General features: G+C 72.8%; 1 protein-coding gene across 6 annotated transcripts in view; it reads left to right on the top strand.

Moving 5' to 3' along the window:
* The window catches only part of RIMBP2 (RIMS binding protein 2), a 35,995-nt gene extending 21,150 nt beyond the window's left edge, over window positions 1–14,845 (top strand). For 2 of the 6 annotated variants that reach the window (XM_037511334.2, XM_054695432.1), the window contains exons 12-13: window positions 972–1,130; window positions 3,168–3,325. In XM_037511334.2, coding sequence (XP_037367231.1) covers window positions 972–1,130; window positions 3,168–3,269 — 261 coding nt within the window. In that variant the 3' untranslated portion in view covers window positions 3,270–3,325. Of the gene's footprint in view, window positions 1–971; window positions 1,131–3,167; window positions 3,326–5,198; window positions 5,317–6,249; window positions 6,435–6,566; window positions 6,736–10,373; window positions 10,475–11,065; window positions 11,138–12,300; window positions 12,436–12,769; window positions 13,215–13,838; window positions 14,164–14,656 lie in introns of those variants that run through there. The other 4 variants (XM_037511330.2, XM_037511331.2, XM_037511333.2 and 1 more) reach the window with 4 other exon arrangements.
* The last annotated feature ends 912 nt before the right edge of the window (window positions 14,846–15,757 follow it).

The raw sequence follows: 15,757 nt of genomic DNA, 5'->3' as shown, positions 1-15,757 counted from the left end.
GTCACTGCGAGTGGTTGCTGGCACTCCTCCTGGATGGGGACCGCCCTCCGCCACGGGACGGGCAGCCGACACCCACGGGAGATCAGGGGCCACGCTGCCTCGCCTGCACGGCTGCCACTGGTCCCCAGTGATGCACATGTGCCTGTCCCAGCCTTCCCTCCACCGGGAGCCCCTGGACCCAGCCTGGCCTTTGTGCACGCCACATCTCCTGCCCTGTGCCCGATGGAGGGTCTCCCCCCAGCCCTGGCCACCCACCCCCGCCGGCAGGGACAACAACGAGGCGCCCGTGTCCTTGGGGCCAGCCACCGAGAGCAGGTGCCTGATGCGATGCGCGTCGTCTTGTGGCAGCCATGGTCAGCAGCGCCAGGCAGAGCGGCTCACGCCACACAGCTTGGGTTGCTCAGCTGCCTGTCCTGGCTGGGCACTGCGGAAACGCTGCTGGGTGGGGCTGGGCTGGCAGGCGCCGTGGCCAGGAGCAGGCGGGGCTGTATGTTCTGGGGCTCCTGGTGTCCAGGGGTCTGCGGGAGCCTCCAGCCACCCCACCCCCAGGCAGCTCCTGCCCACACTGAGCTCCAGCCCCGACCCAGGCACAGACGTGTGGTGCCCGGGCCCATAGCCCCTGCACACGGATGCAGCTGCAGCCTTTGCTGGCCGGCCTGCCGGGCGCTGACGGTGCCTTGGGGTGGCCACCCGTAGTGTCGCTGAGCCTCGGGGCTCTGTCCAGGGCCAGGGCTCTGCACCTGTGGCCTCTGAGCTCCCCTTGGGAGTGAGCAGCTCGCACACCCACACCCACATGCTCACGACACACAGCCATGAAGCGCACACGCAGACACTGCTCAACACGGTGTTCACACGCCTGCACACGCCCTCCCCAGTGGCCACTCACGCGTGTGCACACGCAGGGCTCATGCAGCCGAGCGGGGCAGGGAGGGAGTGGGCCCCACGCGGCTCCCACACGCCTCTCTCACCAGCCGCACTGCTGCCACGGCGACGAGCAGCACACGGAGAGCAGCCGGGGCTCTGACCTCTCCGACATCCTGGAGGAGGACGAGGAGGACCTGTACTCGGAGATGCCGCTGGAGGACGGCGGCCGGAGGCGGCCCAGCGGCACGTCCCACAACGCCCTCAAGGTCAGTGGCTCCCTGCGGCGTCCCGAGGCGTCCTCTCCCAGGCCCCGGCCGGCCCGAGGGGCAGCTGGTCTCCACCCACGTCTGGGGGCCGATCGTGTCACTGTGGAGCTTGCGCTGGGGCTCCCCGAGCCGCCTCTGCCGCCTGGGTGTGGGCTGAGCCCCTGTGGCCTGGGGCAGCCGCTCCCTGCGGCACTGAACGGGCCACTCAGCCCGGCCCAGCGCTCTGTGCCCGAGGGAGGACGGGGGTGCGCGGAGCTGCTTCTGGGAAGGCGCCAGTGGAGGCTCCAAGGGCGCTGGGGCGGGGAGGGAGGCTGGGGACAGCGCTGTGCTCCTGGGGCCGGGGGCTTGGAGCCACAGCTTCCACCCACGATGCGAGCCCTGCTCGGCGGGCCTCACCTGACGGGACGGCGAGGGGCGGCGGGCGGGCGGGACTGGCTGGGGCCGTTGGGCCGCCACTGATGCGGTGACAGACCTCGCCAGGCTGCGAGTCCATCTCCTCCGCGCCAGGCTGGGGCGGTGCCCGCGAGCCCGGGGCTGCCGTCCGGGGCCTGAGGGTGGGGCCTTGGCCAGGCAGCGGCCGGGGCCGCGGGCGGAAGCGCCAGGCACGCATCTCTCTGGAGTGCTGTTGCCTTGTGAGTGTGGACGAAGGCCACCCGCGGGGCTGCTCACACGGAGAAGAGCCGTGTTCTCAGGAGGGGCCAAGGGGCTGTGCGCATCCCCAGAGCACACCGGCCGCTTGGCCTCGGCCGCTTGACCCGCGCCCCGCTCCCAGGAGCCACCGACCGTTCTTGGCAGAGTAAGGCGCGAGCTTCCTCTGGTGCAGAGTGCAGGGGTGCCGTCTCACCCGGAGCCCCCACGCTTTGCCCCCAAAGCCAGAGCTGCTTGGGAGTGTCTGCGAGCCGGTGGTCACCTGCACTGCAGGTGGGGTGGGCCTTCCCGGTACGAGCCTGGCAGGAGGCCAACATGCGCCTTTCGAAACCAAGCACGGCCAAGCCCCAGCCACAGGCCCCTGGGAACAGCCGTGCAGATGTCCGGTGGGCAGGGCAGGGACAGCAGGGCCTTCCTGGTCCCACACACACTTTCAGCTTAAGAAGCAAGGGGTGCAGAGACCGCCTGGTTTCCAGTTCTCTAGAAATCCCAGGACCTGGTGCCTGGGCTCAGTGTCCCCTCGGGAGCAGTGAGCGGCTGCAGGGCTGGTACACTGGTGCCCACTTTTGGTCTGGGAGGCACCCTGGCCAGTCCCTTCTCCTGCACCCATGCTTGAAGCGTGTGGCCAGGAGGGCTGGGCAGCCAGTGCTGAAGGTCCCCGGATGTGCGTCAGGGGCACTGGGAGCCTCTGCAGGCGGAGCAGGAGCCGAGGGGCAAGATGATGACTGTCCACTCCCACTGGCCGGTGCTGGCTAGGCATGTGGGGGCTGCTCCAGGCCAGGCCTCAGCCAGCAGTGCAAGGTTCCACACCTGCCCAGTCCCTGGAGGGCAGACAGGCAGACAGCCTGGGCTCAGCAGGCACCGAGGCGGCGAGGGTTCGGGCCCCTGGACACTGGGCCCTCTGTGTGGGGTCCAGGGCGGCAGGAGCCAGGCGACAGGAAGGAGGGGCCAAAGGGGCACGGGTGCAGCAGCAGAGCCGAGGGGCAGCCATGCCGGACAGGTGTTGTCTTTTGGGATTTGTCCAAAGGCCTGTGGACCGCTGCTTCCTGAGCTCTGGGGGTGCAGCTGACAGGCCGTGGGTGCAGACCCCCGAGGCTCGGACAGGTGTCTCGGTCAGCGCCCAGCCTCCTCCTCTGCCTGGGCTGGTTGGCGCCACTTCCCTCGGCCCAGTGCGCTGGTGCTGCTCTGGCTCCCCAGGGGCCGCTCTGGGGTGCTGTCCGTGCTGCTCTGCCCCCCACCGGCACCCCTTAATCCACTCTGTTTTCATTCCAGAGCCCGCAGAGCATGCCCTCCCAGATGTGCCTCGAGACTAATCCTGTGTTTTCTTTCCTCCCACGCCCCCACTTCACGGCCGCTCTCACACCCCGCCCCTGTCCTCACGCGCCCCAGGACTGCTCCCGGCCCTGGGCCCCGACGGCAGCTTCCTGGAGCAGCCCGAGCACCCCCGCCCGGCCCAGCACAGCAAGAAGCTGTTCAGTATCCCTGAGGTAGCCGAGGAGGACGGGGAGCCCTGGGAGCTGTGGCATAGACCGGGCGCAGGGGGCGCCCCCGGGCCCGAACCCACAGGCCCGCCCGGCCTGGCAGGGGAGATGCGGTCTCACGGGGCTCCTGGCTCCCGGCCACGCCCAGGGCCCCGGGGGCAGGCTCCCACGCCGAGGACGCCCCGCTGGAGGACAGGAGCGGCCGCTTCGGCCGCTGGGCCCCCCGGAGCCCGGACAGCGGCCTGGACTGCGGCAGCGAAGAGGAGGAGTCGCGCTTTAGTGTCCGCCGCCCGGCCTCCCTGTGCGGCCCGGGCCCGGGGCCCTGCCCCTGCCGGAGGGGCCTGCGGCCGCTGCTGGCCCGGCGGCGCACGCTGACCCGACAGAGCAGCGTCGAAGAGGACTTTGGGGAGCCAGGGGGCCCCGGCGACGTCGTCAGGAGCGATGACGCCCAGCCCGGCCCCGAGAGACCCGCCCCCGGGAAGGATGGCTGGGACGCGCCCCCGGGGCCGGGCGCTGCGCGGGAGGCGTGCAGGACAGGCGACCGAGCGCCGGGCCGCAGGGCAGCGGGCCGCGCCGCCCTGCCCCCGCCCGGGCCGCGGAAGGCCCTGGGGTGCGTGCCGCCTTCCTCTGCCCACCTCCGCTTGCCGACCGCCTTCTCCATCTCCATCCCGGCACGGCGCTGCTGCCTCTTCCCGCGCGTTTGATTTCTCACACCGCATTGCTTCCCGGCCGCCCGGCCCGCGGGGCCCCTTTCCCTTGCTGTAGAATAACCACCCCCAGCCCGGCGGCGGGGCTGGCTGCTTTCATAAAGGACAACTGAATCTAAATTTTAATTAAGGGTTAGCTGAGCCGGGACGGCCCACGTTTGGCCACACTTACTTTTCTCAAAACGCACCTGAGGGACTGACGACGGCGCCGTCGTCGAGGCTGTTCCCCCGGGCCTGGCGCGGGCGCAGAGCGGGGAAGGATGGCGGGCGAGGCGGCTTCTGCTCGGCCCCCGCAGCCCGCCTCCGCCGCCGGCTCAGGATGAGCCTCGCCTCTCAGCCCCGGGCGGCCCGCCCCGCCCCGCAGGCTGGCTAGTGGATGCAGGCGCGGGGGCCCGGGCCCCGTGCACCTCTGCGCTGTGTCCTCTTTCCAGAACACTCGCTCCCGTCGTGCGCAGCTTTGCCATGACGACAGGTGAGCCCGCTCGGCCCGGGCCGGCGCTGCTCGCGCTCTGTCCGCAAGAGGGCGCCGATCTGTCACCCGCTGAGTCGCGCCGCGGGGCGCCCGCACCCCGTGCCCCGCCTGCAACAAGCACGTCTGGAGCTCCGAGCCCGGCTCGTTCCCTGTGTCCCCGAGAACTTCTGGCTCAAATTACCCACCAGCGAGCTGGAGGCTTCGCTCGGATTCTCTTAGACGAGTCCCGCCTGTCGTGTAAAGAAACGAAAGGCAGACTTAGCCGTCCGGGGAGCCCTTCGGTGAGCCCCGAAAATGACGGGGGTCTTCAGATTAGGGCCGCGATGTCACCTGGAGTTTCAGAGCCAATGACGCGCAGAAACGCGTGTCTGAGCCTCCGGGAGCCGCCCACACAGCTCGGCCCCAGGTGCGCCCCTTTGCGGCGGAGGAGGCCGGGCCGGGCTGGGACAGGTGAGGCTGCGCCGGGGGGCCGAGCCCCAGCGACGCCGCCCTCGCTTTGCCCCGAGTGTTTGCTTCGGCAGCTGAGCAGCCACAAACACCGTCACCCCCACCCGTGTGTTGCCCAACGACTCCGCGGTAGACGACGGGGCGCCTGGGGTGAACAGCTTTTCTCTCTTCCAGGTCAATCAGCTAACCTTTCAGTTAAAAGCTAAGTTTAGTTGCCTTTAGAGCTTCTGCTTCTCAGTTGATTGATTTGGCTGATTCACCCGTCCCTCCCTGAGGCGGCGACGCTCACGCCTGGCTCCGCTTGTGTCCCCAGATCCTCGGGAACCCGGCAGCGGCCGGCCGGCCGGACAGGGCGGACCCCGTGGGCCGGAGGCTCTCCCACGGCGGCGTGGGTGCCCAGCGGGCCCGGCCGGCGGCCGGCCCGGCCATCGGTGAGTGGGCCTCCCTCTCGCGCCCCCGGCTTCAGCGAAACACTGCAAGGGGCGTAAGGAACGGCGTGTTGGGCCAAACGGGGGTGTTCAGTTACCTGCTGCCGTGCAGGCGGGCGCCGCAGCGGCACGCCCGGGCCTGGGCCTGGCAGAAGACCACGCTGGCCTCGTGCCCCGCGCCTTCTGCACCTGGCTAGGCCCATAGGGGCCAGGGCGGCTCAGCGGGACCTGCGGGAGGAGGACCCCAGGCACCCGGCCCTCCAGCCCGCGACCCGAGTCCTGACTCCTTTTGGGAATTCTGGCACTGCAGCCGGGTCAAGTGGGCAGACGGGGCCTGCCCTGGTGGCAAGCATCGTGGGCAAGCCCGAGCCCTCAGGTGTGGGGCCACGGGGTGGCGGGGCCCGCCTGCCAGGAGGGCCGGTGGGGCCGGCGAGCGACACACAGGGGCCTACGGCGCTTTCAAAGGGACGGTGGTGTGAGCCCCGCAGCTCCCCCAGCGGGGCTCACGGTAGCCGCGGGAGGTGGGGCCGGCGGTCAGCACCGGGCTTTGGCTCCTGGCAAGAGCCTAGTCTTGGGGTACCCCGCGCTCGGCCCTGCAGCGCCGTCTCCTTTCCTGGGGGGGTCTGAGTCTGCAGGACACACGCCTCCTAAATGCGTCTGTAGTGAGCGGCGTGTGCACCGGGAAACAGAAGCCCCACACTTTCAGCATCCCCTGGGCCCCTAAATTTAAGAAAACTGCCCCCCCCCCATTTACAAAGATGGAGACTCTGGTCCCTCCAGTAAGTACCCGGAGGGCCGAGCCCGTGCAGCCTCTTCTGAGAGACGGTCCGGGCCCGGGCTGGGCCGCCGCCCCTCCCCATCCACCGCAGCGCGAGCAGCAGGACCCGGCTCCTGGGCCCGTGGCACCCACCTCTCCCCCTGCCCCCCGCGCTGCAGATGACTACGGCGGGCGGGAGGGGCTCTCCCCGGACTTCTACGAGGAGTCGGACACCGACCCTGGCGCCGAGGAGCTGCCCGCCCGGGTCTTCGTGGCTCTTTTTGATTACGACCCCCTCACCATGTCCCCGAACCCCGATGCGGCGGAAGAGGAGCTCCCCTTTAAAGAAGGCCAGGTCATCAAGGTGGGGGCTTGGGGTCCTTGAGGCAGGCCCTCCGGGGGCAGGGAGTGCCCGGGCAGGTCCCCGGGGTGGGGCGGGGTGCTGGGGGCACGGGTGGGGCGCGGTGGCGGTGCCTGACTGCTCCCGTGGCCCCAGGTGTATGGGGACAAAGACGCGGACGGGTTCTACCGCGGGGAGACGTGCGCGCGGCTGGGCCTCATCCCCTGCAACATGGTCTCCGAGATCCAGGCGGACGACGAGGAGATGGTGGGCCAGCTGCTCCGCCAGGGCTTCCTCCCGCTCAACACGCCGGTGGAGAAAATAGGTGAGGAGGCGCCCGCGCGGGCTGCCTGCGGGCCAGGGCTGCACCGTCGCAGCAGCTGCACGCCCGGGGTCGGGGCTGAGCCGTGTCCCCACCAATCACACGCTGCAACCCACTCCCGGGGTGGAGTCAGGGCTGGGGCCTCTGGTGGGTTGGGGGCCTGGTAGGAGGGGCGGAGGCAAGCGGCCGGCCCAGGATGGGCCCTCCTCAGCCGTGGGCCGTGGGGCGCAGCCTGACACTGGAGGGCGCCTGGGTGTGGGTGCGGCCCTGGCAGACACCCCAAGCAGGAGGGGCGCTGGGGACACTGGGGATCTCGGGGGTGTTGGTGGGGCTGCGCCTTGGCTCCCGCGGGCTCTGCTTCCCCGGAGGCGTGGCGCTTCCCCCAGGTCGGGGACCTCCCGGAGCCAACCTGCAGACGGCGTGTCCGGTGCGGCTGGAGCGCCGCCGCCATCTCCCCTTCTCCCCAGAGCCCGGAGGACCCGCGCGCTAAGCAGCCGCGTGGAACCCGGCTGGGCACCGAGCCCTCTGCTCCCGGCCCGCCGCAGGCAGAAGGCCACGCCGCGCGGGGGAGCGCGGGGGAGGCTGCGGCGCGTCCGGAGCAGACGGACTGCCGGGTGGACTGCCCGTGAGGCGGGGCGGACAGAGGCAGCAGGCCGGGCGGGAGGGCGGAAGGGCCACCTGCTCCGCTCCGGGGCCAGGGCGACGCCACACAGCCGAAGGCCGAAAGCCAGAGCCGGGGCTGCAGCCGCACAGCCCCGCGCGGCAGGGCCTGTGGCTCAAGCCTCACGCAGGACAGGGCGGGACAGAGGGCCCCACTGTCGGGGGGCTCTCCCGTGCACCCCGCTGCCGGAGACCTGGGGCTCCAGGCGCAGCCACCCTGGGGTGCAGCCACAGACAGGGAGACGCGCTCACACGCGGCGGCTGCCTCTCCCGGAGCGTCAGGGAGGCCGCCGGGCCCCCAGGAGCCGGGCCCCCCCAGGAGTCCGGCCGGCCCTGGCCAGCAGTGAGGCCGCCGGCCTGAGGAGGGGCCGGCGCCGTGTCCGGCTGTGGGGTGCGGGGTGCGGGCGCCGCCGCGAGCAGCTGAGACGCGGCCGGGCCGCTGGGCTCTGGGGAGACAGCGCGGAGGCCCCACCCCTGACAGGCCCTCTGGCGGCTCTCCCTGGGGGGCAGCGCCAGGCCCCCCGGTATGGCCTCTGGGGTGCCCCGCCCACAGCTCCGATGGGACCGTTTTCAGCCGTGCGGCTGGGCGGCCGTTGCGCGCCCGTCAGGTCGCAGCTCGCGCCTGGCTGGCCGCCCCGACCGAAGTGCAGTCACGTGTCGGGGCTCGGCGCGGGCACCCCCCAGGGCGCCCCCCAGCCCGCGGCCGTGCTGTCGGGGCACCGACCCCCGGGGTGGGGCACCAAGAAGGCGGCGGTTTCGGGGCTGCGCACCAACCCGAGCGCCGCCCCTGGGCCTGGGGTGCTCCCGTCTCCGGTCAAAATCGGGGTTCCGGTGGCGCGCGCCGGTGAGGCGGCGGGGGCGGGCGGCCTGCGGTCTCCGCGGGGGCGGGGGCGGGGGCGGGCGGCGGGCCCACGTCGGGAGGGGGGGGCCGCGCGTCCACGCGGCGGGGCCGGACAGTGGGCTCCGAGTGCAGCCCCGAGAACAGCCAGACAGAGGGCGCGGGCCCCGGACGCCCCAAGTGCCGCGCCCCGGGGGCGGTGCCGGGGGATCCCCGCGGCAGGGAGTGTGACCCCGCGCACGGGCGGGCTCTGCGGGCCTCGCAGGGAAGCGCCGCGGGCGAGGTCGGGCTGTCCCTCCGGGCTGTCCCCCCGGGCTGTCCCTCTGGTCTCCCCCATCAGGCTGTCCCCTCCGGGCTGTCCCCCCGGGCTGTCCCCTCCGGGCTGTCCCTCCGGGCTGTCTCCCCCATCAGGCTGTCCCCTCCGGGCTGTCCCCCCGGGCTGTCCCTCCGGGCTGTCCCTCTGGGCTCCCCCATCAGGCTGTCCCCTCCGGGCTGTCCCCCCGGGTTGTCCCCCCGGGCTGTCCCCTCCGGGCTGTCCCCCCGGGCTGTCCCTCTGGGCTGTCCCCTCCGGGCTGTCCCCCCGGGCTGTCCCTCTGGGCTGTCCCCTCCGGGCTGTCCCCCCGGGCTGTCCCACCGGGCTGTCCCCTCCGGGCTGTCCCCCCGGGCTGTCCCCCCGGGCTGCCCCCCCGGGCTGTCCCCCCGGGCTGTCCCCCCGGGCTGTCCCTCCGGTCTCCCCCATCAGGCTGTCCCCTCCGGGCTGTCCCCCCGGGCTGTCCCTCCGGGCTGTCCCCCCGGTCTGTCCCCTCTGGGCTGTCCCCCCGGGCTGTCCCCCGGGCTGTCCCCTCCGGGCTGTCCCCCCGGGCTGTCCCCCCGGGCTGTCCCTCCGGTCTCCCCATCAGGCTGTCCCCTCCGGGCTGTCCCCCGGGCTGTCCCCTCCGGGCTGTCCCCCCGGGCTGTCCCCCCGGGCTGTCCCCCGGGCTGTCCCCTCCGGGCTGTCCCCCCGGGCTGTCCCTCTGGGCTGTCCCCCCGGGCTGTCCCCCCGGGCTGTCCCCCGGGCTGTCCCTCCGGTCTCCCCCATCAGGCTGTCCCCCCGGGCTGTCCCCCCGGGCTGTCCCTCCGGGCTGTCCCCCGGGCTGTCCCCCGGGCTGTCCCTCCGGTCTCCCCATCGGGCTGTCCCCCGGGCTGCCCCTCCGGGCTGTTCCCCTGGGCTGTCCCCCGGGCTGTCCCCCGGGCTGTCCCTCCGGTCTCCCCCATCAGGCTGTCCCCTCCGGGCTGTCCCTCCGGGCTGTCCCCCTGGGCTGTCCCCCCGGGCTGTCCCCTCCGGGCTGTCCCCCCGGGCTGTCCCTCCGGTCTCCCCATCAGGCTGTCCCCTCCGGGCTGTCCCCCCGGGCTGTCCCCCGGGCTGCCCCCCGGGCTGTCCCCCCGGGCTGTCCCCCCGGGCTGTCCCTCCGGTCTCCCCCATCAGGCTGTCCCCTCCGGGCTGTCCCCCTGGGCTGTCCCCCGGGCTGTCCCCTCCGGGCTGTCCCCCCGGGCTGTCCCTCCGGTCTCCCCCATCGGGCTGTCCCCTCCGGGCTGTCCCTCCGGGCTGTCCCCCTGGGCTGTCCCCCCGGGCTGTCCCCCCGGGCTGTCCCCCCGGGCTGTCCCTCCGGTCTCCCCCATCAGGCTGTCCCCTCCGGGCTGTCCCTCCGGGCTGTCCCCTGGGCTGTCCCCCCGGGCTGTCCCCCCGGGCTGTCCCCCGGGCTGTCCCTCCGGTCTCCCCCATCAGGCTGTCCCCTCCGGGCTGTCCCTCCGGGCTGTCCCCTCCGGGCTGTCCCCTCCGGGCTGTCCCCCCGGGCTGCCCCTCCGGGCTGTCGGGTCAGGCGGGGCGCGGCTCCTGGAGGCCACGGGCACCTGCCCCGCGGGGCTGCCTCTGGGCGGGCGGGGCTCCCCGCAGGGAGGCGCGGCGGGCGGGGGGCGGCTGCGGGCGCCCGGGCTCCTCCCCAGGCGGGGCTGCGGGGCCGCCGCGCGCCCGCCCGCCCGCCTCCAGGGGCGCCCCTGCTCCCGCGGCCCTGCTCCCCGCGGCCGCGCGCCCGGAAGTCGTCGGGGCGCCCGGGGGGGCGGGGCGGGCACCCCGCGGCCGTCACTCCACCCCCTGCCCCCCCAGCGGAGCGGCGGCGCGGCCGGCGGCCCTCGGCGTGCACGGGCAGGATGGTGGCGCTGTACGACTACGACCCCCGCGAGAGCTCGCCCAACGTGGACGTGGAGGTGCGCGCGCCCCGGCGCCGGGGTTCGGGGGGCTCGGCGGACGCCGCCGCCGGACACGGAGGAGCGGCCGCCCGCGGCGGTGGCGGGGCCCGGGCGCGCGCCCGGAGCCGACGGTGCGGGTGTCGGGGGCGTGAGGCGTGCACGCGCGGTGCGGGGGCGTTTGGGGTTCATGAAGCTCGCATGCGCTTCGAGGGTGTCTGGGGGCGCGTGAAGCTCGCGCCCTTGGTGCAAGGGTTTCAGGGCGTGAGGCTTGCACGCTGGGGTGTCTGGGGGTTCAGGAGACTCGCATGCTCAGTGCAGGGGTGTCTAGGGAGGCCCTGCGCCCCAGCCAGGTCCGCCGGGCTCTGCGCTTTGCTGGCCTCCGAGGCTTAAAGACTTGACCCGGTGGAAGGGTGGAGAGCCCCCATCGCTGACCCTCATGGCCCTTGGGGACCTGCTGAGCTGGTGACCCCGGGGCAGCCTCGCTTGGCTGGACGCGGAGGTCAGCGCTCGGCAGGGAAGGGCGACCACCGCTGTGAGGAGGCCGAGCACTGGCTTTTCGGGGCGATGACTGCCCAGGAAAACCCTGTTAACTCCACGTCGCCGCCACAGGCTGAACTGACGTTTTGCACGGGGGACATCATCACCGTCTTCGGGGAAATCGATGAAGATGGATTTTACTACGTAAGTTTTTGAGCTTCCTGCCTCCTCCCACCCCCCCTCCCGGCCCCTCCCGGGGGCCCCGAGGTTGTCCGGGCACTCGGCTGGCTGAGCATCCGCCTGACCTCCCGGCTCCTCCTCCCGCCTGCCGGGCGCTTCCGGCGCCCAAAGTGGAAGTAAATGCAGCCGCGAGCTCGCGCTTGAAAACGTGGCCAGGACAGCGGTTGGCCGTGGTCTCTGGTGGCGGTGGGAGCCCTGGGGGGACGCGCCTCGAGGTGGCTCCAGCCCGCCCTGCCTAGGTGCTCGGCTTCTGCTAGGGAGGCAAAGGCGGCGGCGGCGGGTGGCCCTCGCGCCTGGGTGTCTTCCCCGCCCCCCGACTGTGTCCGTGCGGCCGGTCTCCCGGCCTCGGGTGACCGCCCGGGCACCGCGCAGCTTCCCCGTCCACACTCCAGCAGCAGCGCCCAGAGGCCGCCTCTCCGCCTCGCAGCGCCTCGCCCGAGGTGGGGCTCCAGAGCCTTCTTGAGCGGACGGAGTTGGCGGCTCGCGGCCCCGCCTTGTCTCCTGCTGGGCGGTGGCTCGGGCGCCTTTCCGTGGCCTCGTGGGTCCCTGTGCAGGCTCGCCGGTTGCCCGTTCTCACTGGGCTTTTGCTGCCAAGCTCCAGGGCCGGGGCCTCTGGACACCCCTCGGCCCCGGGCACCCGCCCCGCTGTCACCCGGGCGCTGTGCGCTGCCCTCGTCTCGCATCTCGGGCGGCCGCTTCAGGCTGGGAGGGGACAGACTCTGCGCGAGGCGGTGGCCCAGAGGCCCAGGCGGCAGCGCCCTTCGCCGCGGTGTGTGGCGGGCACGGAGGGCGCAGCAGTCTCGGGGGCAGCGGGGCCTCCTGGCGTCACGCTCACCGGGAGGCCGAGCGGGCGGGCTCCAGCCCTGCCTGCGGGAGTCACCTGGCCTCCTACCGTGTCCCGGTGGGTCGGGGCGCCGAGCGCAGCAGGGCTGAGGACCCCTGAGGGAGGCGGTCCCCAGGGTGGGCTGCCGGACCTTGGGCCGGGGCGGGCGCTGTGACCAGGCGGTGTGGAGGCACTCGCGCCTCGGGGTTCTCCTGCGGCCGCCCGCTCCGAGCCTGGTGCGCACCCTGGCTCGGTGCAGACGGGGCTTCCGGGGGCCGCGCCGCTCACCTCTGCGCTGTTCCAGGGGGAGCTGAACGGGCAGAAGGGCCTGGTGCCCTCCAACTTCCTGGAGGAGGTGCCTGACGACGTGGAGGTCTACCTGTCGGACGCGCCCTCGCACTACTCCCAGGACGCCCCAGCGCGCGCCAAGGCCAAGAGGGTAAGTGGTCCCCGCGGGGCCCCTGCGCCCACCCCCGCGCCAAGCGCCCCGCAGCTCCGCCTGGTCTCCCCCACCGGGGGCCGGAACACAAAGACCCCGAGTTCTCTCTGCCCGTCCATGGGGCTTGAGCCCGAAAGCCCGAGGCTGGGCGCCGAGCAGGGCGCCGCCGCCCCCCCCGGGGCGCAGGGTCGTGGCCGAGGCCAGAGCGCCCGCGGTGACCGCCAGGGAACACTCATGGTCAGCCTCATCTTTCTTTTCCTTCATCGCCGCGGGTTTCCTATAGCCTGTGTTCATGTGTGTATTTTTATTTCTTTGCTCATCTGCTTGGAAACAGAAGAAGAGTGTTCATTTCACACCCTAAGCAGGCCCCGTAGCCTTCACGTGAGTGGCCACCGAAGACCCCGTAGCCATACCAGCTTCCGCTCCCTGGCGGCCGGACGCGGCGGGCTCGGGGTCGCTGTGGGGCTGCGGGAATAAGAAATATGTCTCTCGAGGCCGCTGGGCCCGGAGTGCCGGCCTGATGCTCCCGGGGCCCCGCGACCGGGCCGGCGGCGCGGGCTCCTCTCCCAGCGTCCGCGGCAGCGGATTTGAGGCCGTCCCTGGGGACATATTTCTTAGAGGCCGACGGTCCGTGCCCGCGGCGAGTGTCCCCGTGTCCGCTCCCGCCTCGGCCCACATTGCATTGTCAGCCCCTCTTGGAAAAGCACAACCTCGCACGTTTACCAGGACACCCCCCTTTAAGGCACAGGCGCCGGCCGCGGGCTGGGGCACGTGCTGGGTCGGGGCGCCCCGCGGCGCGGGGCAATGCAATGCGGGCCGGCGGAGGCCCAGGGCGGCGGCAGCGCGATGGTCTCTCCGGGTGCGCTTCGGGACGCTTGGCAGGTGTTCTCCGTGAGACTAGGCCTTGGCTTCCAGCCCCAGCAGCTTAAAGCCCCGCCGGGCACGGCGCCCGCCGGAGCCGCGCAGCCCTAGGGCGCGTCCGGCCGCCACAGCGCGCGGAGCCCCGGGCCACGGAAGGGGCGCGTGGGGAGCCCCGCCGCCCCGGGGAGCGGACGCAGCCGCCGCGCGGGCCTTAAGCTTCCCGGCTGGCAGTCAAGGCTGAGCTAGTTTTCCTCTCCCCGCCCCCGCGCCATCCGCAGCGCCCCGCAGTGCGCCTTGGCAGGGGCGGGCCCGGGGGGCCACGTAGTTTCCAGACACGCCCCGCGGCGGGCCTCTGTGCCGCCCGGCCCGGGCGCCTGCGGTCAGGGCCGGCCCGCTCTCGCCGGCCACGGCCACCCTCCCGGAGCCGGGCCGGCCCAGGGGGCGGCTGCGCGGGGTCCCTGGTGCTCCTCCGGGGTGGGGGTCGCCGAGCGGAGGGTTGCGGCGCGCACGCCCTCACTAAACTCTCACGATGTACCTACCAGGTTCCTCCTGAGGGTTCAGGTACAGCAAGGAGCGCGCCGCCCCCCACAGCCCAGCTCCATTCGGGGTCACCTACGTCCGCTGTGGGTACTGGTAGTCCCGGGCGAGGCAGGGAAAGGGCCTCGAGAAGGAAACAGGGGCTGCTTTCCAAAGGCAAGAAACTGCTGAAAAGGCTGGGCGCGGTGAAATGACCCTGCGGCGGGACAACCTCCAACCCTGTCGCTCCCCTTACGCCCCAACTAGGGCTCTCGTGACTCAAGCCCTTGCTAGCCCCCCCACCCCGTAGAGAATGCACTTTGCACGCCCGCGCGGCCGGGCCAGGACAGCCGTGTGCCCGCCGGGGCCCGGGCCTGGCACCTGGCGCCGGGGCCCAGAGGCGCTCCCGGCCCGCGCGCCCCGGGCTCGCCCCGCCTGGGACGCAGCCTGGGGGTGGCCAGCGCCCGAGAGGACCGGTTCCGCCCCCCACGCTTGTTGCCTCACCGCCCTGGCCGCCTGCGGGGGGCCGGCGCCGCGTCCGCCTCCCGACGCCCGGTCTGTGCTCAATAAAGCCGCAGTGTGCACTCGTGTGTGTCGTGTCCGCCGCGCCCCGCGCCCGCCCCACCTCGCGCCCGCCCGGCCGCGCGCCTCCTCGGCTCCCCGACCCGGGAGAAGCGCCGCTGCTGGGTCGAGCCCGCGGCGCCATCTCTGCCCCCGCCCCGCACACGCAGGGCCGCCCTCCTCCGCCCTCGGACCGCGCCTGCAGCGCCCCCCAGGCCTCGGCGGCCCCTTTTGTAACTCTCGTTCACCCGCAAACCGTTTTTACTCTTTATACACTTTCCAGACTGCCTTTCTCCCGTGACTCGTGGAGGGTTACGTGCGAGGCCGGGCTCCCCGGGGCTCCAGACACCCTGCTGAGGGGCCGGCGCTGTGGGGGCCAGGCGCGCCGAGCCCCGGACTGTGTGGGTGTGCGCGCGTGCGCAGCGTGTCAGATATTTTATAGAAATAAAACTTGTTATTTTATGCAACACTGTTTCGGCCGCATTTTGTTTTAGACGCTTTTCTAGGCAGCAAAACTGGACCCCCCTCCTGCACGTGCACGCAGAGGCTCTGGCTGCCCGGGGGGCTCCCTCCTGAGGGGGTCGTGACCAGCTCGGGGTCACCCTGCTGCCCACAGCCGGCTCCCGGGCTGGCACAGGCCTCGGCAGTGGGGCCCTTGAGCTGCCGCTGCAGCCAGGAGGGAGAACCCGCTGGGTGTGGGCCTCTGGGGGCCGAACCGGGGCCCTGAGGCTGAGGACTGGGGGGGGCTGACACCCAGAGCCCAGGGGGTGGGGGGGCTGGCGGTGCCACCAGCAGCAGTCAGACCCCCCTCGCCTGCAGACCCGGAGGAGCCAGGCTCCAGGGGTCACGGAAGGTGTGGGAACGGGCTGCTGCTCAGGAGGGGCGCCCAGAGCCCTGGGGCGGAGTGAGGCAGACTGTGGGGTGCCCGGCACTCGCAGCGGCTGCCCCTGCCGGGCGGGGACTCGTGTCTGGATGGAGGGTGCCAGCTTGAATCAAACCTTAGAGAAAACTACCCGAAGACGCGTCACGGCGTCAGGCTTTCCCACACACAGCGGGCAGGGGCGGCGTGAACAGGTGCTAGGAGCACCCCGAGGGCCCCGCGAGCCTTGGGGGATGGGGCTGGACGCCCGCGAGGGGCTGGCTGCGGCAGGGTGCCCGCCCGGAGGACCCGGGCGGCTCAGGAGGCGGCGGCCACAGGCAGGCCGGGCCCGGCTCCCCCTCTGGGGCTCCCCTCCGGGTTACCATTTCTTGACTGATGGCCACGGGCTCGCCTCCCCCCACCACCTCCCCGGTTCCAAGGTGTGGAGGGTGCGGGCCGGGCCCCCTTCCCAAAGCCCCCGAGGAGGAGGCCGCTGCCGACACCGCGCAGAGGCAGGCAGAACCG

This window comes from Talpa occidentalis, unplaced genomic scaffold, assembly GCF_014898055.3.
Source record: "Talpa occidentalis isolate TD23 unplaced genomic scaffold, MPIMG_talOcc4v2.1 talOcc4.14, whole genome shotgun sequence".
Lineage (NCBI taxonomy): Eukaryota > Metazoa > Chordata > Mammalia > Eulipotyphla > Talpidae > Talpa > Talpa occidentalis.
The sequence above is the reverse complement of the archived record's forward strand: the minus strand, read 5'-3'. Positions and strand labels throughout refer to the sequence as shown.